This window comes from Rhea americana, unplaced genomic scaffold, assembly GCF_003343005.1.
Source record: "Rhea americana isolate MKP2758 unplaced genomic scaffold, rheAme1 scaffold_399, whole genome shotgun sequence".
In the NCBI taxonomy this organism is placed as follows: Eukaryota; Metazoa; Chordata; class Aves; order Rheiformes; family Rheidae; genus Rhea; species Rhea americana.
Window position 1 is genome coordinate 216,859 of NW_028186533.1, and position 23,963 is coordinate 240,821.

Consider the following 23,963-nt stretch of genomic DNA (forward strand, 5'->3'; position numbering starts at 1 on the left):
GGGATGCACAACAGCAGCTACTGTAACCACAACTACCTGAATGCTATAAACATGATGGAGCCAAACACTTTTCAGTAGTGTCAGATGATACAGCAAGGGACMAACAAAACACTTCTGAGCATATCCAAGAAATATTTGCTGAAGGGATGAAGTTTCTAGACTAGTGGTCCTCATCAAGGAGGGATGGGTTTGCTGCTCAGAAGAGTCCTTGTGGCATAGGGCTCTTATTCCTTTCTCCTGAAGTATTTCTTTTCCTGAAAAGACTGTATTTATCCTCTTTGTATCATAGTGCAGTGAGAATGCATGTTTTGTTATCTACCAATCAGAGCAGAAGTCGCCACCAGCCTGATCATCTGTGGTGCYCTCTAAGAGTGGCTTCATGTCTATACAGCATTGCATGTGGTTTACGAAGCAGTTGGATGCTTTGGAGGAGAAAGTTGGAATAAATAGGAAAAGCAAGGGCTTGTGATGAGCTGTTATCACTAGCAGGAAGTACTTCTACTCTTTACCCTCAGCAGATCCTAGACGGTTGATCCACTTAGAGCTGCCAGAGACGGATGCAAATGCAAGGGCAGAGCAGGTTCATAATAAAAGACAGCACTTGGCCTCCCAGATAAAGCTACACAATCATCTCCAATAATGATAGTGACCAGAGAAGGGTGCAGATCCTCGGCTGTACCTTGGCATGAGCTTGTTGTACACAACTTCCTCCTGAGACTTGGCTCATGCAGCAGCAGGGCAGGGCTGGAGGCTGCTTCAATGGGAATTGTTCGGCTTGCGTGGAGAGCGAAGAAGCTCTTGGCAGTGGGGCCCAGAACATGGCGTTTTGCTCCTTTGATGGCCAGATGGAAATAGATGGAAAAAAAAAAAAAAAAAAAAGAAACTTTCACATGTAAAATTCCAAGGAGGAGAACTAACTGGAACAAGATGGCCATCAGCGCTTGCCCCCATGCTCGGGGTGGTGGCTGGCATCTGTGTGCGATGCGTGGGGTGTCCCAATACCTCTGGGGCACGTTGCTCAACCCCAGTGCTACATCGGGCTGCGCTCAGCTCAGCCATCCCACTCCATGGCTCTGCTCCTGGGAATGGGGACGAGCACAGTGGCCTCCGGTTCCTTGTGAGGCAGAAAAGTGCCATGGCTCATGCTGAATATCACCAGTGATGTGCAGACCCTTGCAGAACGGACATGGGCCAGACCCCATCCCTGACACCCTTATTTGCTTCTGCCCCCATCTTGGGGAGAGATGGAGGAGGGGGCATTTGCGGGAACATCTTTTAGTTCTTAAAAAGTCCAGCAAGTTCCAAGAACATTATGTCACTTTGACAAGGAAATGAATTGCGAGGCCATCAATCAAAGCTGCAGGCTCACAGATCAAAGGACCCCGGAGCGCTCGAGTTCTCTTTTACAGCCAGAGCCCTGCATGATCCCCCTCTTCCATATTCCCCACGGTTGCCAGAGCAACAGCACGCTACAGTGGATGCTTCACATTTTTATTCGCACCACACATGTTTCCACTCTAACACTGCAATAACTAGAAAAACCTGTGAAACCAAAGCTGCTTCCCCAGCCTCCAGGGGCAGCGGCTATTCCTGGCTCCCTTTAATGTTCTCAATTTATTAGCGTTATCCTCCTTTTTTTCACACAGGATAAAATAGAGATTATTTTTGTCCTCTCTAACAAAGAAAAGGAGCTTGCAAAAAACACAGTATAAAAGGCCCAGCCTCTGATTTTGTGCCCAGAATTATTTGCAGGCATAATCAGGTCCTCTGCCATCAAAGCGATGCTATCAACAGCATTGGGCTTACACATGGAGCGTGTTATACTTGCAGAGCCCCAGCTCTTCATGGTGACGAGTAGTTCTGCAACCCCATTTTACCAGTGTGTAAATTGCATTTTACCTGCGTGCAAACAAAAGGTGGGCTTGGGGGTGGCATTTTCTCAATTTACACAGCCCAAAGGAGCATTCATGCAGGGACCATGACACATGGCAGTCCCCACCCTGTGCTGCCCACCAAGGCCAAGTCTTTGCATCTGTGGAGTCACCGAATGGTRGAAGCTGGAAGGGACCTCTGGAGGGCCCTGGTCCAGTTCCACACTGAAGTTAGGACCAAATTTGAGCAAATTGCTTGSAGCCTTCTCCAGTCAAGTTTWGACTGTCTCCAAGGATGGAGATCCACCACCTCCTCAGACCCCTGCTCCCATCTTCAGCATCCTTCGTTGTGAAGAATTCTTTCCTTATTCCTCACTGAAATGTCACTTGCGGCAATTTGTGCCTGCTGCCTCTCAACCTTTTGTTGTGCCTGTCTGAGCTCTGTCTTCTCTATACCTATACCTGGTTATCCATCCCCCTCAGGCTGAATAAGTTAGATCTTCCAGCCTCTTCTCTTTGTACTTTCATATCAGGATGCAATGATGGTTTATGCCACACAGCACAAGATTCATGAGGTCAAAACTCCCCAAAACACAAGGATGCAGAAGACTCCTGAAGTCTTTCCCCCACTTCACCTACTCCTATGGTGGTGGAGCATCAGCTCCATACAGAGCTTTCCTTCAGTGCGTATTAACCTAAAGAGTCCATTTACTCTACAAATGCTCTACTGTCCTCCCATCACAGACCAGCTCCATCTCATTATGTCTGGCAAGGCAGGAGCAGGTCCTTGTACACTAGAYTGTGATGAGGCCCCATAGCTGATGAGGTCTATCCAAGTAAGTGTTTGTTCCATCTGCCCTATGAGGAACATCTGTGAGAGCTGGGCCTCTTTAGCCTGGGGAAGAGAAGACTGAGGGGGGATCTTATCAATGTCTATAAGTATCTGAAGGGAGGGTGTCAAGGGGTTGGGGACAAACTCTTTCCAGTTGTCCCGTGTGACAGGACAAGAGGCAATGGGCAGAAATTGAAGCACARGAAGTTCTGCCTGAATGTGAGGGGGAATTTCTTCACTGTGAGAGTGACAGAGCMCYGGAACAGGTTGCCCAGAGAGGTTGTGGAGTCTCCTTCTCTGGAGATCTTCAAGGCCCGCCTRGAKGCAACCCTGTCTACCAYGCTCTAGGTGACCCTGCTTGAGCAGGGAGGTTGGACTAGATGATCCCTAGAGGTCCCYTCCAACCTTACTGATTCTATGATTCCAATGCTCAGCTCTCTCCTGGGACACCAAGGGAAGCCTGGTCCTCTTGGGGAGGAACAGTGAACACRGACTGGAGGAGGCTCATGTCTGGGATCACCAGAGATCCCAGAGACTGCTTACTGAGACTGAAAGGGCATGTTTTGCAACCAAGCAGAAAGCAGAAAGGGGACCACTCGGGACTGAATGCTGGTGATGAAGAGCAGTTACAGCTRTAAGAGGTGTTAGACTCAAAGATAGGAATAGCCTCAGACTGATCAGAATATGCTGCTTCYTGCCCACCAAGGGATGAGCTTCTGAGAGACAGCTCAGTTCCTTTCTGAAGAAACCTTGGTTAACAACTTGATCTTGTGCTCCTCCTTCGCAGAGCATGATTTCTGCTGGAAACGAGGGGAAAGATGGACATTACTAAACTGTTCCTCTCAACACTGCTCAATCTTCAGTCCAAACCCTACCTTGGTCCCTGGCCATTGTGTGTGAGACCAGTAAGATGCTATGGCCTGTCTGGCACCTCTCCTTGGTGCTGCCAAAGCAGAGTCTCGTCACTGCTTCTAAGCTGTTCCTCATGCTGTTACAAGCTCCTGCTCAATTTCCAGCTTAAACTTCTCCTTCCTTCACTTCAGGCATCAGTTGATGTCCATCCCTCTTCGGATACTGGACAGGGTTTCCCTCTTTAATTCCTACAGCCTCTCTGAAGTCATTTATATGCCACAGCCCTGTTTTTCTAGGTGATAGAGTCTCCCTTGGTCTCTGCACGTGTGCCTGACTTTATAGTTTCTTTGCTTTCTCTTTAATGTTTCTTTTATCTCCCAAGTGCTGAGTAATTGACCCCATGCACCCTCGCTTCCTGTAACACTCGCCTTCCCTGCAGGAGTCCTGCAAACTAACTTCCAGGCTCAGATCAGTTGTGGTCACTCCAGGGCTATGGACATTTCCCACCTAAAATAGAGTAGCTGCTCAAGAAGGAGGTGTGTGTAAGCAGAGGGAGGGTGGAGGAGGGACCAAATGGGGAGGTGGACAGAGGGAACRTTTGTGGATTCATAATCTTCTTCCATCTGGTGGCTTCTCAGTGAACCAAGCAATCTAGGCTTCTTTCTCCACATTTTGAAGGTCTGAATTTTTCACTGATCCAYCAGAATGAGCACTATAAAGACCCCAGTGAAATGGAAAAGCAAAGTTATTTAAACCAGTTTGGTGACTCGTGACCTTTTCATGAAAAGTTTATATTGATATTCTTCCAAAAACACTCGCTGAAAGAACAAACTGAAATGCTTAAAGGAAAAATCCTCTTGCCACAAAACATCCAAATCTGGATGAAAACGACTTTTTTTCAAGCAGCTTGGTGTGCTTAGATGATCCTTCCCGCAGATCAAAGCTCATTGTATTTATCTTTTTGCTCAAGGATATCAGCAACAATACTGAACTTCACTTCCTTTGTACATGACAATTTAGCAGCGAAATTAGATTAAACTTATTTTTAAAAAGGAAAACAATAAAAACATTAATAAAAAWATAAAACCCAAGCACACGCCAGTGCCTCAGCTGGTGTTAATTGGCAGCTCTCCAAAACTCAGCAGTGCTGAGCCATTTTTTTCAAGTGAGGGATCTGAGGATCTGGATTCTGCCTAAATTCTGTTGTCCCTGGGGTATTTTTTCTCGCCCTTTATTTTCTCTTGCTTTCCCAGGCCCCTATGATCTATTGTATTTCTGCATTATGAACATTTGATATTAGTCGCTGTCTTGCCAATGTTCGCATGTGAGTAATATTTTGAGCAGTAACATTGCTGGCAGTATTTACTTTGATAGGGAGAAAGGAGCAAAGTCACCAGAACTCATCCTATCCATACCAATTCATTTCTGATTATCTTTTCTTTCTTTAAGTAAAAAGCATACATTTTTTAAACTTTGGCTCTCTACTAACTGCCATCCAGAGCTACTGCCATCCATAAGAAGTTGGCACAAATACAGGAAAGATGAGGCTGAGCCAAAACCCTCTCAAATCTAAATTTGTCTCCCTGTCCACAGCTCAGGTCTCCCTGGGACAGGGGCTGAAATGTCTCTTTGAGGCTGAAGTTCTGCTTGGGCTTGCATCCAGTGCGAAGGTCTTTCAAGAGAAACCTGTGGAAAAACATGAAAACACACATATATTTCCTTAAAACACAGTAAAGTATGTGTATAGTGCATGTGTGCATGGTGAAAAACATTGTGTGAACTGTCTGTGTGGGTGTAGTTTCAAGAGGAGTCCATACTTGAAAGGGGTTCACTGCAATCACCAGCAGACGAGAGGATGTGTATACATGGTCACTGAAGGTACAGATTTTTGGCTGGTCTGTGGAGCATGTTTTGGAGAAACACCTTGTAGCTGAGTGGCAGGCAACTGAGGTTTTCTTTTGCAAATGGCTGCAGTTTTGTTTAGAAAATTTGGACGAATCAATCCTTAAGCAGCTTCCCAATCTACCTGAAAAAAGAGAGAGAGAGAGAGAGAGAGAAAGAGAGAGTACATTCTCCAACCTTTAACACCAGCTGAGAGGTGCAAAGGCACCTCCCAGACTGCAGCTTTTAAACAAAGGCATCTAAATTCAGGTAGGATCATGCCATCTTGCTGGGAGGTCTTTGAAGCTTGGAGCATCTCACACAGTGGACAAATCTATCAGTGCTCCAAGCTGGGCTTGCAACAGACCAATTGGACTGGGACTGGGCTGAATCCAAGTGGCCCTGGCAAGTAGCTACACTAGCTCTGCTTGTATGAGACTGGAGAAGAAAGAGAGAGGATTTTCATGGAGGTACACTCTGGAGAAGCCTGGCAGGAGGTTGTTTTATCTCTAAATATCTCAATCATTTATAGAACACCTTCATGCCTCTGTGTTGCAAAAGCTATGACCTTCCCGAGTGAATACTGCCTCCATTTGCAGGCTTCACTGCCAACCATGCACAGTTGAGTTTGCCTGCGTGCTTGCTTGTCCAGCCTGGAGGACAGCAGGACAGCCCTTTCCCCAGGATGACTGACTGTACAGTGTGCCAAGGTTGAGCAGCACTTGTTGAGACTGATCCTTCCAGGAGCTGGGGACAGTGAACAGAAGGCATGTTGCTGGTCTCTACAGCATCATGAATGTCAGAGAGTGGTCGTGATGTAAGAGTGAGGCCAGCAGTGTGGAGTGTGGGAACCAGCAGAGAAGATGCTGTAGGTGGAAGGGTGAGGACAGAACTGAAAGAAATGCCAAAGCTTGGAAGGGCCTGGGGAGATGAGTCCCCTAGGGCTGGAGAAGGAGGGAAACCCAGGCGAGGCCTTGAGTCCTGTAGCAAAGAGGCTGGTCTTGATGTCCATCTCCAGGGAGTTATGGAGGAGGGCAGAATACAAGAGCTCAGCTGGGCTGTGTTGGTTTTGGCTGAAGTCTGAACAGTAAAAGGCAGGCGTTAAAAGACAGATGAGGCCAGATGAGCCACTGGCTGAGCGTGGAGATGGTGATATGAGCATCATTAAGAGAAGGCACCACGAGCATCTAAAGAGGGTCTCAGGAAGAGAAAGAGGCCAGCAACAGAGCTCACAAGGCACCAAAGTCAAGACAGCTACCAGGAATTTCAGCAAGCAAGCTGCAGTAGGTGTGCATGTGTGTGTGTGTGTGTGTGTGTAAATGCACTTGTGCACAAAGGTTCAAGAGAATGCTATGAAACAACAGTATAGATTATTCAGCATAAATAAGATACTGTCAAAATGAGAATATTTATTTGTTATGTGTCACAAAAACAAACAAACAAAAAAAGGCCATTCCCTTTCAAAGGACTTTCTGCTTCACCCTCTTGCTTGTGCTCAGCTGGATTTTCTTCAGCCCTGCTACTGCAAGTTTGGAGGCAGCCAAGACAATCCCATTGAAGCACTGCGCAGGTGCATGAATGCATGGGAACTCTGTAATACACTATGTACTTATGTTAGTAAAATAAACTATTTTGGAAACTTGTTTTGTGTTATAAAAAAGAGCTAAGTAAAAAATATCTGTCACAGAGATGGGTATATGTCAACTCACCAATTCCTGTTTTTTTGATGTTATTTTGACCATGAATTACTGATGTCATTTTGGATGATATTGTTTCCTTAATACACCTCTGTGTTTTGCAGCCATTGCATGGTATTATAAGACAGAACAAATCAAGATTTTATCAAGGATTTTGAAGTTCTGCTGGGGATGGACACTGCAGTCCCTAAGGAGAGTTGTGCCTGGATTACAATGTCCCTCCAAAAAGACTCAAGGTGAGAGCTACTGAGGACCAAGAGCAGGGAGCAATGCCAGGTGAATGTGAGGAGCACAGACAAGTTGGACTTGGTCAGGAGATACTGGAGAAGATAAACTTTGCAGAGGCAGAGAGGGACCCAGGAAGGTTGTAGGGTGTTCCCAAAGGCATAGGAGSTCTATAGCAGTGGGCAGCTGGATGTGGAAGGAGRATGATGATGGGCAAGCTGTGGCAGRGAAGAAGGTTGCATGCTGCAGGATGACTGGGGAGATCATGAATAGTGCTGAGCAAGATATCTGTTGGCAATCAACAGCTACTGTTTCAGAAAGATGGATGTTATAGAAGCAGCGAGTGTGTATGATGGGAAGGCTGGAGGAGGATGAGTGAGTGATGGAGCCAGGGAGATGATGCTTTGGCTTCCCTGGGTGGCCAAAGCATCCAGTGCACTGCTGATTAGACTCCAGTTTCATGCGTTGATTCTACCAATGTGACAATATAGGGCTGGAAAAGGMCTTTTGTGAAAGCTTCTCCAAACAGATCCTTTCTGAACAAGCAGAGATGATGTTCATAGAGCAGCACTAAAAGAGACAAAATGTTCCCAGACTTGGGAATAGATAGAGGTTCATGAGCATAAACTAAATCAGTCTCCCTTCTTTCAGGTAAGTTTTCTCACCACTGTATTAAACAGCCATTCTTTATCTCATATAAGCAGGGTCCTGCGCAGAATGTCTTATGCCCTTGTAATTTGAACCTGACCTTCCTACCTTGGCTAAGAGGAGTGCGGTTATCCTTCCCCTGAGCTTTCTGGAAGGAGAAGATAGATTGAGTTGCAGGCTATTTCAGGAGGGGTGTAAGAAAGTGAGACTGCTTATAGCACTTGATTTGCTGGGAGCAATCCTGGTCGGTGCTGCACAAGATGGATTCAGCTGGGAACAGATGCAAGGAGGTTTCATGAACTTGGTTTGTTTAGCTGAGGGAACCTCCAACTGTGAGAGAGCTGTCTGCTCCTGGATGATGTAGCAGGGAAGATAAAGAGGTTTTCATTTAAAGACAGTAATCTCAAAGTGGAGGTGGCTGAACTGGCTGTGAGACCTAGCCAGGAGCAAGGTCTGAATCTATAACACCCTCCATATATGCAATAGTTGCAGAACAGCAATGGGCAAAGAAGCCAAACCACTTCTAAGAGGGAGCCTAGTGCCTTCTGAAAGGGATCTATGACCCAGTCTCTGCAAAACCATGGGGCTGATCTCAGCAAGTCACAAATTCCCACACATTTTGCCTTGCTGTTGCCTCACGGGCCCTATAGATCTTGCCTTTCTCTCTCCATGGTGGCCTCAACTCAGTCCATGACCTCACGAGGCTTCTCTGTGTTTGTGATCCCCCAGTGACTGCAGAAGGCAAATTATCTTCTTGGCTGTGTGCTTTAACCATTAGACTTAACATTTTCATATGGTCTTCTCCTCCTTCCTCTGTGAATATGAAGAGAAATATCCATCACTGCTGTGCCTGGTGTTGGAAGGTGCTTCTGAACACACCTCCCACAACAGGCATTTCTGAAGTGTGAAGAACCTTGGCATTGAAGCAAGAGCCATTAAGTCCCCCTGAAGCAATCACATTAGGATATCAGTGGGTGCTGGCATTCTCCAGTGCTCCTGGTGGTCTGRGATGCTCAGACCAGGTGTTTGAGGAGCTGAGATCCCAAACACAGGCACCGGCTAGCTCTAGGGGTCTTTCCTGTTTGGTGGAACCGATCTGCAGCAGTTGTGAATCACTCCCTGAGACTCATGATCTAAATTCTGCTTAAACCTCAGTCCGAATTTCACTTTGGTTCCTTAGTCACTTAGTCCCTGATTTTCTAAGGTGATGAACTCACACTGTCTTTAGAACAGGGTGGCACCAGAATATTATGGTCATCTGAGCCTTGGCCTTTCAGTGCTAATACTGCAATCCCTGAAAAAAAAAGCAGCGGTAAAAGTGCCAGATATTTGCAGTTGCTTGCGGAATTCACGATAAAGGGAGCTGCAAAAACCTTCCACATGGGCAGACACCTCTGCCATGYAACGGAAAGGGAACAGCCCTATATTCATCAGAAGGGGTCCATGTTCACAGAGGAATTAGCCACATATCCTAGCCATCCTGCAGAATCAGAATGAGGCTTTTGCAAASCAGCAGTTGTGCTATTGCTGAGACACTCTGCAAGGCATTTGCTCACCTCTTGAAGGTATATTTTGAAGAAGATCATAGGGTCCTGTCCCATATTAATATTCATTTCAGAGGAATATTATAATGGACGAGTGTCAGCTACATCCGTATAACAAGAGCTATAGCAGCATGTTGACTGCCAGAAATGTAGACAGAGGGAGAGTGATGGATGGATGGATGACCTGATGGATAGATGGATGACATGRTGGATGCAAACTTGAATTCACTCGGCATCGTGCCATTTTTTAAGAACAGCATGGATGCATATCACTGCTTCTTCTTCCTTTGGATTCAGAGAATGCACTTTGTTGCTCACTGAAACATCCATTGCTCCATGTTTCTACTTGAATCTGTCAAAAATAAAAGGCTTCTGTTCCAAACTGGACAAATGAATATTTCTGTCTGKTTTTTGCAGGGTCAACTGGACTTAAAAAAATAATTAAAAAGTCTTCCTTGAACTCCATAGCCGGTGTTCACATTAGCATCGGCAATGTCCCCTGACATCCGGGCAGCAGGCAGAAGCATCTGTGCCGGAGGGCTTGGGGAAGTTGGTGGAGGAGGGAGGGAGGAAATCTGGAACCCATAAGCTCCACTGATGTTTGCGTTACCTTGCACTGCTGCATTGGTCTGTGCCTGGTCCGCCCCCGGCCCTCCTCGCCCTATCAGCAAAAGCCATTCCCCAAAGTTATTCAAACACCCTCCTCTCTGTAGCCCAAAGGAAAAGCCAACCGAGCTCCTTGGAGCTTGGGAGGGCTCCGCAAGGCTTGAGAAGTTTGGAAAGGCTGAACTGTGGACGATCTAGGCTGCATTTAGTAAGTGGGAAGTGTCTGTTCTTCAAGCCACCTTGCAGATGTGCTGTGGCCTTTGTATCTCGTGAGATCCAAAAGGCCTTCACCTGAAAGGTGGAAGAGGCTCCCAGGGTGCAGGTGATTGCTGCTGAGAAGATGAAAGAAGAAAGCATGTGCCCAGACTCGCCCGAAGGCAGCCTAGTCACCAGTGAGGAGGAAGGTGAGAGACTGCACAAGAAATGCCTCCGTAAGCGCGGCCAGGTGGGCAAACCGGCAGAGGACTGCAGTGCCCCATCTCCTCAGGGCAARCGGAGCAAGCGCAGCCCCGTCCCGCAGTCCTTTGAGGATGTGCACACGCAGCGAGTGATCGCCAACGTGCGGGAGAGACAGCGAACCCAATCGCTCAACGATGCCTTTGCGGAGCTGCGGAAGATCATCCCGACGCTGCCTTCCGACAAGCTGAGCAAGATCCAAACTCTCAAGTTGGCTGCTCGCTACATAGACTTCTTGTACCAGGTCCTGCAAAGTGATGAGCTGGACCACAAGATCACCAGCTGCAATTACCTGGCCCATGAGAGGCTCAGCTACGCCTTCTCTGTCTGGAGGATGGAAGGGGCTTGGTCCATGTCAGCATCCCACTGAGCCAGGGTATGTATCGCCACCTCCCTGCTGACACCTCCACCAAAGGCACTGTGTGCACATCCCTCACTCCTGTATCCTCCACAAATAKCCCCAGCTGCACTGGTAATTTCTCCGGGGGAAATACATAGCAGCCACCCCCTCCTCATGCTCCACGTGCAAACGATTTGATTTAACAAACCCCAGACGCTGTCAAGGCCGGTGTTCAGACGAGGTAGCCGATTCCCAAGCTAGCCCCACAGCCTTCATTACCAAACCGCTGCTGCAGTTGGTAGGAAGTTGCAGGGGGGCGAGCAGCAGAGCCCTAAAGCAACTGATCTCATTTAGCAGCATCTGGTCTGGGGCAGGCTAGTGAAAGCTTTAAAACTAGGGTTTAAAGATCTGATTTATCCTCCTATGGTAACTCAGGAGGGTGTGTAAATCGGGATACACCTTCCTGAATGTGGTAGGGTTGCCGAGGTGTCAAAACTGCACAAGCGAGAGCAGATCCAGTCCTGCAGCAATCGCCCGACTGCTGCTGTTGCTCCCATCGTGCGAAGAGCCTAGTCTTGCCCTCACTGTCCGGGCGCAACTCAGGAGCAATTCCCTGAAGTCTTTGATTTTCCCTGGGGACTCCAGCCCACCATGCTTGCTCCTCTTCCTCTCTTAAAGTGCTGCGGATAAGAGAGGAGCTGTAATCCCTTCAGATCTGTAGATATCCTACACTGCCGTAAATGCAGGAAATATAAAATATTCAGAGGGGTGGATGGGGCAGTGAGTTTCGCCTGTGTATTTCACTGTACCCGGTTGTTCAATGTACTCAGCCCCATCCAGTAATTATCTCAACGTCCTCTCAGTCACTGGAAAAGCTGCTGAAAGGAGAGAAGGATAGTACTATTTTTAGTGTTTTAGGTATTGGTACCTGGGGGCTGGGGGAAAAAAAAGAGGTGCCCTGAGGAGAAAATAGATGATGGCGAGAGTAGGAGCTGGGGACCRTGAAAGCTCATTCCCTCTTTAGCTACGTGTTAAAATTTTCTGGAGCTCATGGTGAGGAGCAGCAAGCTTCGGAGGACATTCCCAGGGAATGGCCTTTGGGAATATTTCATAGGGACTCGGCCCAGCTCATGGTGAGGCCTGCATCCAGCCCACGCTGCAGGACGATAGGTGTAAACCCCCCCCCCCCCACATCCTTCACAGCAGTAGATGTGGTAGTCTGTCATCATACTAGCACACTTCCTGCTCTCAGCCCTGAGGCAGAAGGTTTAAGAGCCCTGTTGGGATGCTGGATACCCTTTTGTCTGCAGACATCTCTTTCCCTTCACAGCCTCAGTGGTAGCCRTCCTTCGAGCTCATGGCACGTCCATAGCTTGTCTTGGGATCCATCAGGTTAATCCCTACTGCACCCTCTAGGATCCCATGGGACGGCCCAGCATCCCAGTTCCCATTGCCCCCAAGATGAGGCCAGGGCTGYTGTCTTTCCTTGGGCACAGCTTAGTTAATCCTTATCTTGTGTCAGCCCCAATGCTGCAACAAACTGGGGATTTGAGGCTATCTGATCCTCTGGGGAAGCCAACTGCAAAAAGGCTGGAGGGACTTTGTTATTTTTCTTGCACCCGTCACTAAGGGCTGCACTTGAATATCGTAAAAACACAAAAGACTCTTTTCCTCTTATTTTCTGCCAATGACTGGGGCCAGTCTTACCCGCTCTCCTTATGTTCCTATTTCTCCTCTTGGCTGTTCTTATTGAAATCCAGATTCTGTGCAGGGAAATCAGCAGATACATACCTCAAAGCTGTGATTTAGCTCAGAGTTACAGCTGTAGCTGTAGGGGTGGGCCAGATGAGGTGTTTAAAATGACGCTACAGCCCTTTTTTTTATTAAGTCAGCCAAACCTTGTAACGCATTGTCTGTGCTGCAACCTGTGCACCCGTGCCAAGCAATGGTCTTTCTGCAGCGACAAGGAGTGTATTTATAATACAAGGCGGTTTAAACTGTTCGGTCTGTAAAAGTCCCTAATTAAAACCACGCTGAGCCCCAGCTGGAACAGGGAGCTGTGTCCTGTGCTTGGAGCCTGACTTAAGGCTGTTGGTCATACGCAGTGGGCATAGCCTGAGGAGGACAGGCTCCCAAAACCCTTGCCTGCAGGATATCTCTGAGGGAAGCCATATTGCAAAACGTCTGCTCTCCACCCTGCTTTCGTATTTCGAAAGGACAGAGGGATAGGGAAAGGGAGAAAAACCGAACTTTCTGAAAAAAAACACATCACATCACATTCCTGAAAAGTGGCGCAAATGATGGTCTGGCTCGTGCAGCAGTGGATGCGTTTACTGCCGTTCCATGAGCACCGATAACCCTTTGGGCATTGTCACTTAATAGCTTTGAATTTCATGCCAGAACTGCAGATGTAGATGCAGGTCAGCGGGTAAAGATGAACAACGCCTAGTGCGATTTTTTAAGGGTACGATACGTTTAGATTCCTGTTTTTCTGCAAACATTGCTACTATGCCTTCTACTTGGYACAAAAACTCAGATCTCCCAAATAACCTGCCACTTTTCGGAAACCCCATATAGATATCAATTATTTGGCTGCTAAAATGAGGTTGTTTGAAACTCCATGGTCTCCTGGATTTTCTGTTTTTGTGCAGAAAAATCCTAGTAATTGAGTCTATGCTGGAATTCCCCAGGCTGTATGAGAAAGATCACTSTGTGCTAGAAGTGGGATCATTATCCCTCAGCACGGTGCCCACATATCAGTGCAGGTGCTGTCTGGGGCAGTGTCCCCTTTGAGACAGCAAGAACCAAAACATCTTGTTATTTGCTTTTACCTGTGTCTCACTCATAAGAAGACAAATCCTGCTGGGGATGATAAGGRTTATTAGTTCCCTGAGCAGATCAAGGCCATCCTGCTCCTCTGAACCTTTTGCACTACGTCTTATTTTTGCTGCTCTGCAATGCAGGATCAGACCAGCTCCTGCGGGCTATGTCATTCCCTGCACTGAGCTGGCTGGGAGGGGGAGAACGGGTACAGAGGGCACCCCCATGCTCTCTCTTGCTGCATTGTGCATTTTACAGCCTCATTTACCCTGTTTTGGAGCTTACGGCGTGCTACGTACATGGTCTCAAGAGACTCTTTGTAGATCACCACTGAACAAAGACAGGAAACAGCAGATGCCAAGGGGGTTGCTGTGTGAGGCTTTGTCCCACTTTTGGATCATGGGTTTGCAGACTATCCTGGTGAAGTCCATGCTGAAGGGTTATGCACCAATGTTAATGCAGAGCTAGAGTYGTTTTGGCCTTGGGGATGTCAGCCGGGATTTTGGGGCTAAAGATCTGCTCCCTCATCTCCCCCAAACCCATGCCTGTTTTTTCATTGCTTAGTTGTGAGTTATCAGTGAACACGTGTGTGCTCTTAGTTGCACATATGTACTGATGTGCTGTCCTGAATCTGGCCGTTTACTTGTAGGCCTGTTTACTTTAGCCGGTCTCTGCTTGGTAGGAATTTTGTTCCCATGATAGACAGAGAAATTAGAGACCTTTAGTGATCTTAAAGACTTAGCTGCTAAACGAAAAGCCTCCTTGTAAAATCCCACATGTCCTGTAAGTGCTTTCAGTGTGGTTATTATTGCTGGTTAATATTCATTCCTAGTGGTTCTGGAGCTTGCCTTTAGGYGATGCATCCTTTGGCTGAATAGATAATAATCTGCTTTATGTCAACCTGCGATGGTATTCAGGTACCAATTAGCAATTCCCATCTGGGCTGGGAAATAATGGGAGGAGAATTTGCAAAGTAGAGGGCAAAAAAGAGRGAACGGCCATATGGGAATTAACGCTGGAGTTAGAAAGGCTACGTCTCTCTCCCATAAGTGAATTAACCCAGCGCTTGCAATGGGACTGTAATTTTATAATGTAAAGCAGCTAATGACTGCTGAGAGTGCAGGCATACTAGTCTCCACTGGAACCTAGCCTATTAAATATCAAAGGCTGCTGGAATAGCTAGATGTGGATATGCCCTTGTTAACCAGGAGACATCATCCGGGGAAAGAGGGATTGAGCCCTCAGGCAAGAAAAATAATGTTTGAAGTCCACCAAGCTCACAGTTTTCAGCACAGTCTTGAGCACATTAAAATGGTTTCTTTTCCTGCTGGAGGAGAAAATGAGGCTAGAATCTGAAACTGCTTGGGGAGGGAAGATTGCTGGAGTTGTAAAGGGGTGATATTCTTTGCCCTTCATTTGTCTCTCTAGATTTATTGTCTTTCTTGTGTTGCCCTCGTGATTATCTTGAAAGACCTTGAATAAATTTTCCCTTTGGGGAAAATTGGAGTCTGCTTTGTTAGGTGTATATTTCATTTTCTTTTATTTATAAATATGCCTCATTGCATACTGTCACATTGCACAGCATCAGGGTATAAAAGGAGCTCCATATTCAGGTCTGTTTAGGAAACGTATTTAAAACAACATCTGTTTTGAAAATGTATCTGAGATCCCTTTGCATACGAGCCGGAAAACACAGTTCTGTTCAGCTCAACTGTTTCACCATACCAGAGCAATCCTTCAAAAACAGTGAGGAAAGGACGTAGGTAAATTCACTAGCTGGTGGTGAGAGGGGCTTGCATGGCCCAGCACCACCCAGGACTGGGCTTGAGCTAGTTCAGAGGCTGAACTGCTCGTTAGCAAGGTACAGCGGCGGGAGACGTTATGCCAGTGGGAAAGACCTCACCTTCATTTTGGATTTTGAGTTGCCAGAAGACAAATTGCTCCAGTTCTGGAAAATCCATGCCTGGGTGATTTTTTTTCTTCCATTMAGGCCAAATGCTATGTTAAATAACAGCCATACTTCTTAATCCCAGCCTTGTCCTCTAGCTGGGCAGGGAGATCAGAAAAGCTGTGCATCACACGGACACTTACAGTCCTCCATACCAAGGCGGGGTGTGGGGAAAGTCTCTGCAATGAGTTTGCTTTTCTGGTCACTATGGGAAAGTGGAGTTTCATTTTCCTAGATTTTCTTAGGAATTTCTTTGGACTGGCTGGATAATTGGGTTATTTTTGTATTCTGCAAACATCACCAGAATTCGGATAACTTGCCCCAGCCCTATGGCCTGTGCCATCCATTCCTTGGCCATGCTGTGCTGGGCAGACTGGRCACCAACCCTGCATGGACCGTCCCTGCTCTGTATTCTCTCATTTCTGCATATGCAGTGATTCTCAATCAACTGCAGGCCAAGCATTGCCCTGAGGTGCTGAGGCTGTGTCTGGGATAGCAAATTAAATACACATGGATCACTCCCTTCCCCAAAGTCCAGCTGGCACAGGTCAGCCCGTGTCCACACTGTTAAACCCTGTTTGCCTCCCGGACAGGGTGGCTGCAGCAGGTGCTCTAGTAGAAACAGCCTCTGACTCATACTGACCCCCAAAACAAGCAATTATATGCTGAAAACCATGGCTAGGAGCTGTCTGAGGCTATAACAGTGCAGATGACTGTGCAACAGTGCYTGGCCTGTGCCTTCACCCTCTTTTATTTCCTATTCCAGATGCAGCCCTATTGGCTGCCAGGCTGTAACCAACCCTAAAAGCGAAACCAAGGGTTGGGACAAGATGTTTATAGCGAAGCTGCCTCCTGTTATTTGAGTGATGAGAACTGTGTTTCAGGGCCATGTGTCTGCTTTCTGATTTATGAAGCATTTGCTCCAAATGTAGCTCTTTGGCTTTGCCTTGGAGTCCCCTGGGCTGGCAGAAACATCTCAGCGCCAGTCCCACTAATAGTTCCAGAGCAGGAATTTGCTCCTTGCTCTGGTAGGAAGCATAAAATGGTTTTAAATGAAAGTATCCTCCAAAAACCGATGTTTGCTCCCACAAATGAATGCTGCATTGAATGAGTAGAAAAAGAGTGCTTGTTGCATTGAAGGTTCTGGCTTTGGTACCCAGGGCTGCTCTGGATGAGCAATATGTGTCACATCTCCCTGAAATCACAGGGCTGATCTCACATAAAAGTCACCAGCAGCTTGAGCAAATCCTTCCCCTTGCTTCGGTACACAGCGGGGTGCTACGTCCCCTAATTTGGGCCTTGCATGCTTGCTTGTTACTTCAAAGGATTATAAATAAACCCAGAGAAGTGATCCAAGTGACCCCATCTAAAGAGAGCAAAATCTCGAGGGAGGGAGCATCAGGCTGAGTCATTTGTCACAGCATTGCTTTTTCCAAGTGGTGAGAAGGGCAAGAGAAGATGGTACTTGCTTGTGAAAAGCAATGCAGGAGATCTCAAAGCAGCCCATGTATGAGCAGCCCGCCAGGCTTCAGGCAAGAAGCAGACCAGGGACTTCACCAGAGGCTTCATTTCCCTTGTCACATCATGGGACAGAGAAGGGAGTGCAGGTATCGGAGCTCTTCAGCACCTGCTCTGGGGTCACCAAGGTCCTCAGACACATCTGAATGTCATGGCAGGGTGGACAAGGCTCAACATAACCCAGGAGTGTGTTTTTTCTCTACCAGTTTTAGCATCTGACAGTCTAGATTATCTTGTCTGAACTTTGTCTCCTGCCAGGCAGTGGAAAGAGAGGACACTGTCCTCATCAGAGCTGGTAGAAGAGGTTGGTTGCCTTGTGCAGATGATGTGCAGTTCCTGAGCAACCCAAACAAGCACTTGAGCTGGGTAATGATGCTAGGTCCTGCTCACACACCTTCCTTCTGGCTGGTCAGACTTGGCCTGCAATGGGGCACAAGGTTTGCCCTCTGAGCAGGACACAGTTTTCTCCCCCCCCCCAAAAAAAAGAAATGGATGGGCTCTAACTGATTTCTGAAGGTTGCCTCAGAAGCTACCTCTGGCCAGGCTGTACCTGGCCTGGACCACAGGAAAAAGCAGCTGTAACAGCCAGTGGGAGCAAGCTGTGCCTGTAGCTTCACAACCTCAGCGTTTCCACCGGCATGCRTGCTGGTGGGAGTGCGGACTGGGTAGCTGGATGTGTGTGTGCATGTGCTGAAAACTTTTTGTGACAGTGCAGATGACAGTTTGTAGGTGCTTTTTCTGAGATCCATAGGCTGCCTTGCGAGCACCAGCAGTCCTTGTGTCAGCAAGGATAGTGCAAGGTGCAGAGTGTTCCAGCCTGGAGAATGATTTATTTCACATGCTTGAACGGAACGAGGTGCAGAGAAGTGTCAGACTGTTTCCTTGCCCTGGARGCAAAGGATTGTGCTGGGAGCTGTGGTTACAGAAGTGCTTCTCCACCAAGCAGAGCCAGGACCAGGCAGAGCTGTGGATGCTCAGTCAGCTCACACACCAGCTCATGCCAGGCTGCCCTGAGGTGGTGGTTGTGCCAGGGCAGTGGGAAGTAGGGGGCATCCCTATTGCTGCATGCAGTCAGAGGTGGTATCACGTTCATCTGCTGGAGCTGCTCTGCCACTGCGGGGGAAGCTACATACTGTGAGCCATCCTGATGATTCCTCTTGGCATCCCTTATCACGGGAGCATCTGGCACAAGGACATATTGAAGGGAGGGGCTGTGACTGGCATTAATTTCACTGTCAGAAAAGTCATTTTCTAGCCTGTATGCTTCAGCAAAAATTTACACCTTTCTGTTGAAGCCTGAAGAAGTCAACACTGAACCTGCCCAGAGGAACAGGGCTCCTTTCCACAGCAGGAAGACAGATTCTCAGCACTAGTCAGGATTAGTTAAAATTAAAATAGAGATAAAATTACAGAGCCTTCCCTCATGAGCATTAAAATGTCTGCTGGTTTATGATCCCCGTGAGGAGACCGGCTTTCTGGATCTCAGCTGTATTCACTTAGCCCAGAGGAATGCCTTTGAAATGAGCCTGTATTTCATAGCTGAATGTCATGGAAATGCACCTGGGATCTGAGGAGGAATGAATGAGATGCGTTAACAAGAGGGGGGTTGCTTTTAATTTCCTTTTATACGCATATACCTGAATAAAAACGATGGTGCTAATGTAACTGAGGGAGTGAAGGGCAGTAGTCAGACAGTGCTGAAAACAGGCTTTCAAAGTGGTGCATCTCTTTGTGTCTCTGCAAGCAGACTCACATCAACCCTMTGAACATTCAACTCTAAGCCAAGTTTTCCCCTTATTATGCCTGGCTGTTATTAGCATGGGCTCTGCTTGGCATTTTGATTCCTCTCTGCTGGGCATGGGACAATCACTCCTTCTTATTAAAGATGGGATCCCCAAAACGTTGATGGGTGAGAGGCAGGTTTCTCTGTCTTGTGTGGGTTTGGAGGGCAAGCTCAGAGACAGCCCAGCTCATCCCGAGTCCCTGTCTACAACGTAAGCCACCAAAGCTGTATCCAGAGCTTCCACGGTGAGAGGCCAGATATGTTCCCAGCCCTTTTCAGGCAGAGGTGGTTTCCTCTTGGGACTCCTATCAGCTTTTCTRTGGCCTTCAAAATCACCTGGTGAACAGGTCATTTCGCATTAGGCCTTGCTGGCCAGAAGCACATTTCTGCTGTGAAGGCAAGGGGAAACTAATAGTTTTAGATGGACCGGGCTGAGATGCTTGTGTTTTGCCTGCATTTCCAGTATCCCAGTATATGTCTGTGCTGTGAAAGTTGGATGCTAGCCTTTCAGGTTGTCTTTTGTGCTTAGMATCATTGCTCTTAGGCATCAGACAAGCTTTGGAAAGTGGCAGGGAGTAGATATTTGRATTTTCAATATCCCACAGGATTGGTCATGCTAATTTGCAGAAGGTGCAACTCAATCCAGCCATCACTGTCTCCCACTGTATGTCCCACACCACTCTGCTGCTATGTGACTGGTGTGTAGGATAGACGAACTGTCTGGAGGTAGAGGATTCCACATTAGCTGTTGGAGTCCTTGGATGTGCTCCCAGCACTGTGGACATGCGCAGCACATGTCACAGACTTTTCAGATCATGATCCCCAAGGAACAAGCTGTAATTCTGGAATAAGTAGTCCAGACTCCCACATCAGGCTGAGTGCACAATRTGATCTTGCAGAAGAGGTTGCAGAGCGATGGGGAGATGCTGTGGCAAGTAAGCTGACCAGTGCTTTTATCACAGCTCTCTTGACACCCCGAAGGATCTTCCATTGCCTGAATCCTGGCCCGCTCCCAAGGCCTTGCCTAAGGGCTATGAAATGCAATGACCTGAGATTGCCCTGACTGTGGATGGCAGGTCKCTTGGCAGGACCTGTTGGAGCTGATCCTTGCAGGATGCCCAGCAGAGCTCTAGCTGCGTGGCCAGCTGTGTGGCAGCTGTTTCAATGATAACACTACAAATCCCTGCCACCTGGCAATGGGTTGTACGTGGCCAGGGGACTCAGGACTCAGAGTGCTCAGGGGAGTTTTTCACTTTCTGCTACTTGGCTGTGGAAGGCTCTATCCCCATCTGCAAGCCCGGAGAGGCAGCCCAGAGCCAGCTTGCAGAAAGTGTGGGTGAAGGGCTGTGCCCCAAAAGCCTGCTGGTCCCCATCTTGCTCCTGTGTGACAGCAGACTTGGCCTCTGGAGAGGCTGTCAGACAGGCAGGGCATTACCTCAGATGGTAACCAAGGGTGAATTCAGAGCGAGGTTGATTTATTACTCTCCAAGCTTATCTCTGGAGAGTTAAAGGTCTCAGATATTGTGCAAGAAGAGACTAGAGAAATAGGAAGAAAAGCAAGGGCAGAATAAGAGAGAGAGAGAGAGAGAGAGATCTGGAGGTAATGGGGAGAAAAAAACACAGAGAGGGCCTGTGCCAACAAAATGAAACTATTACCACAAACTTCTTAATCCTTCGTCATCCCTTGCCTCTTCCATTAGGACCTGCTGAGGCCATTTCTAATTTCTTCTATCACTTGCAGGAGATAGTTCTCCTTCCCAAGGTCTGAATCATCCTGTCAGCCTTCTCTTAAATGCTTGATTCTCTCACAAGACAACCCTGATACCATCCCTTGGCTCCAGGCTAGCGTTCAGCATCATCTTGAGACTCCTGATGGCTCCATGCTGTCCCCTACTATGTCACCATTCTTAAAACGGGTCATTGTTCTCAAGGCTCTGTGCACARGGAACATGCAAGGTTAGTAAGTTCATCATGGGATAATGCCAGTCCTCTCTACTGAGGGGAAGGAAAGAGAACTAAGAAGTTTGACCGCTTTCCCTCTGCTCCCCACGCACTGGCATCCTTGCTGTACTCTCAGAAGAGCATAGTTGGTGTAAAGGCTGTGATTTTTTGCAATGCTTATGGTATCTGCTGCTGCTCCTAATGTCCCAGGTCCTGGGGTCAGGTGGCTGTGTATTTTCCAGTGTGCACCATACAAACCCTTGTGGCTATGGGAAAGTCTGAGAATGTGAAATATGACGGCTCAGAAGCCAGTGGTCAAATGCAGCTCTCCCCATTGCCTATYTCCAAGCCAGTATCTTGATTTTGTATGACCTGCCTGTGATTTTGGGAGGCCTGGGCAGGCTGTGTTCAGCACAGCCTGCCAAAACCTCAGTGACTTAGCAACTGAAATGAGGTTGTGCRTTTTCCCAGCTCTGGGGAAATTATTGCTGCTTTCTGAGTCTTGTTCTCCAAACCTCTCCTCACTCCAGAGCAGAAACTGTGAGTCCCCYGGGGTGGAAGGGATTCTCAGGATTTCCTGGCTACCAGCCTCCTCGAYGAGACCAGACTCTGCTCTTAGCCCCCAGCCAGAGGTCACAGATAGCTGTGAGATCAATGCTCAGCCCAGAAGATGATGAAGGGACACAAGCCAGACATTTCATGTCTTATTTTTGAGGTTTTTCTGCTTGCAGTAGACATCTGAAGGGAAAAGAGCAAAATGAAGGGAAAGGGCATGATGATCCCCCTTTGGTCTGGATTCTGAGGTGTATGTTRGGCTACAGTGCACTTGGCACAGGATGGTGGTTGACCACTTTTCCAGATAATCCTCTTTGGAGGATGCAAAGTGGGTCCTGTCTGCATGGCAGGGGCTGTGCAGGGCACCACTGTCAGGAGCTTTACTCTCAGAGGACCTAAGGACACGCCGGTGCCTTTTCCACCTTGTCCAGTCCTTTCATAAACACACAGTCCCAACTGCAAATCCCTCTGTGGGAAAGCTTTGAGGTGCAGAGAACACAGTGATGGAGACACCCACTTTTTCATCTAGGAAAAACATAAAGCTCAGGTGTATGTGGGCTCAAGTGGCGGATCTGGGAGATGGCTCCAACTCTACATCAGTCCACATATCTACTGGCAGTGCTGGCTGTATGCTGGTACTTGGAAGGAGCAGCTTCTTGCTGCTGACTGGTCCCAGGAGAAGATATGTGCTCCATCCTGGCCTCCTGGGTGATATGGCTCCATGGGGATGCTGACCATGATGGACTGCTAGCTCTGTGAATGCGTTAGATGAAGATAAGGTGCTGGACCTTATCTTCGTAAGATCTGGACCTTATCAGGCCTCCCAAAAACACAGGAGAAGTGTTAGCAGCACTCTACAGTGACTAACTGCTGAATGTGAGTCCAGCCCTCCCCCATGCCCAGATGAGCGTAGAGGTGGGTTAGTGGCCAGTGTCCACTTGGCTGAGTGCTGACCCTGTATGTCTCTCCTTAGGTTCTTCCAGATGTGTGAGCAATACAGCTCCACCTCAACCAAAACAACCAGCAGCTTGCCAGTGCCAAGGCATCCAGYCCCAGTCCTTCTGCTCTCCTCCAGCACTCGTGAATGATGACTGGCTTCCCTGGTGAGCAGGAGAGCAAGAGCCCCCTCCCCATCCCACCACAACATGGCTCCTTTGTACAGGAAYGACTCTGAAATCCTCAGGCCTTTGATGGACACCTTCCAAACCTTGGGGCTGGGGCAGAAGGATCCAAACCAGACACGGATGTTTTTCGCTTGTAACAAGCTTTTCTGGATACTATGTATAGAACTCTTTTGTCAGTAATTTATTTTTGACTAGCAGGTAAGAAATAGCCAACTGAATATCTGTTTTGATACTACCCTTCTGCTTTCCAAGCACCAGCCTTCAGGGGAAGCCAATGCCTCTGGACTCACCAGGCTTGGTCCTCCTTGCACACCCCCACCGCCTGCAGCCAGTCTGGGCAGAACCAGAGCAACCAGTATGGGAACTGCCACTGCCCCAGGGGAGCCCCACAATTAGGACTCATAGGGCAGCTCCTTTCCAAAAGGACCAGGTAGGACAGTTCCTTTTAGGAGTACGGAAGGGCTTGAATGGCCACGATTCTCTCCTTCTGCTTCACTTGGAGCTGAAAGCTCAGTGCATCTGCTGGTTCGGAGCTCGCACTTGGAAGTGCTGCTGAAAAGGACATTTTTACCCCTGCCAGGTACTTCCTCTGGGAAYCAAGACCCAAGAAAATGTCCCTGGCAATGGGATGGATGCTCCACAGCATCTGAAGTGGAGTCTCTGCCTCTGAAATGGAGAAACTTCGATATGGCCTCAATATCTGCCCTGCAAACAAACATGACACCACTGCTTTCACACAGACCCCACTGCCCAGCTGCTGTGCTCCAATTCCCAAAGGGGCAGAGCAGTCCAGCAGCATTTGCAGATTAAATCCTTGTTGCTTTGCTACTACTCAGAGAGAGTTTAYGCAGTGGATAAAAATGAAAACACTGGTGACTGAGAGGAGAGACGAGATCTCTCTCACTGACCCAGTTCTTGTTGCTTTGGATCTTCCTGGAGATGTGAAAGCACAGCATTGAAGGTCTGGATCAATAACTGACCATAGATCTCAGAACATCTAGTGCTTTATGTCTGCTTTTATCTTGCTATAAAGGCTCTGTTGTCTGCATTGCAATAAAATCATGATTTATACCCTTACATGACATGCACTGGTCTGTGTGGAGTGGTTTTTTTCGGTGCTATTGAATCCTGTCCTACCAACAGTACAGGCAAAACCTGCAACTGCAGGACACAAGCCATAAGTGATGCCCTCTGCTAACTTGCACCTCATGGGAACTAAACCTGTTATCACAGAAGTCAGGTTCGATGTTTCTCAAAATCACCGGCTGCCATTGCTTATTCACTGTTTGAAAATAAGACTGGAGAAATTACACACAATCATT

At 47.8% G+C, this 23,963-nt stretch overlaps 1 protein-coding gene across 1 annotated transcript; it reads left to right on the plus strand.

Annotated features, from left to right (window-relative positions):
• Positions 1–10,264: 10,264 nt before the first annotated feature.
• LOC146590877 (twist-related protein 2-like) lies at positions 10,265–23,719 on the plus strand. The gene is made up of 2 exons (XM_085313846.1): positions 10,265–10,988; positions 22,491–23,719. The coding sequence occupies exon 1, from the start codon at positions 10,497–10,499 to the stop codon at positions 10,980–10,982; it is 486 nt and encodes a 161-aa protein (XP_085169972.1). The 5' UTR covers positions 10,265–10,496; the 3' UTR covers positions 10,983–10,988; positions 22,491–23,719.
• Positions 23,720–23,963: the final 244 nt, after the last annotated feature.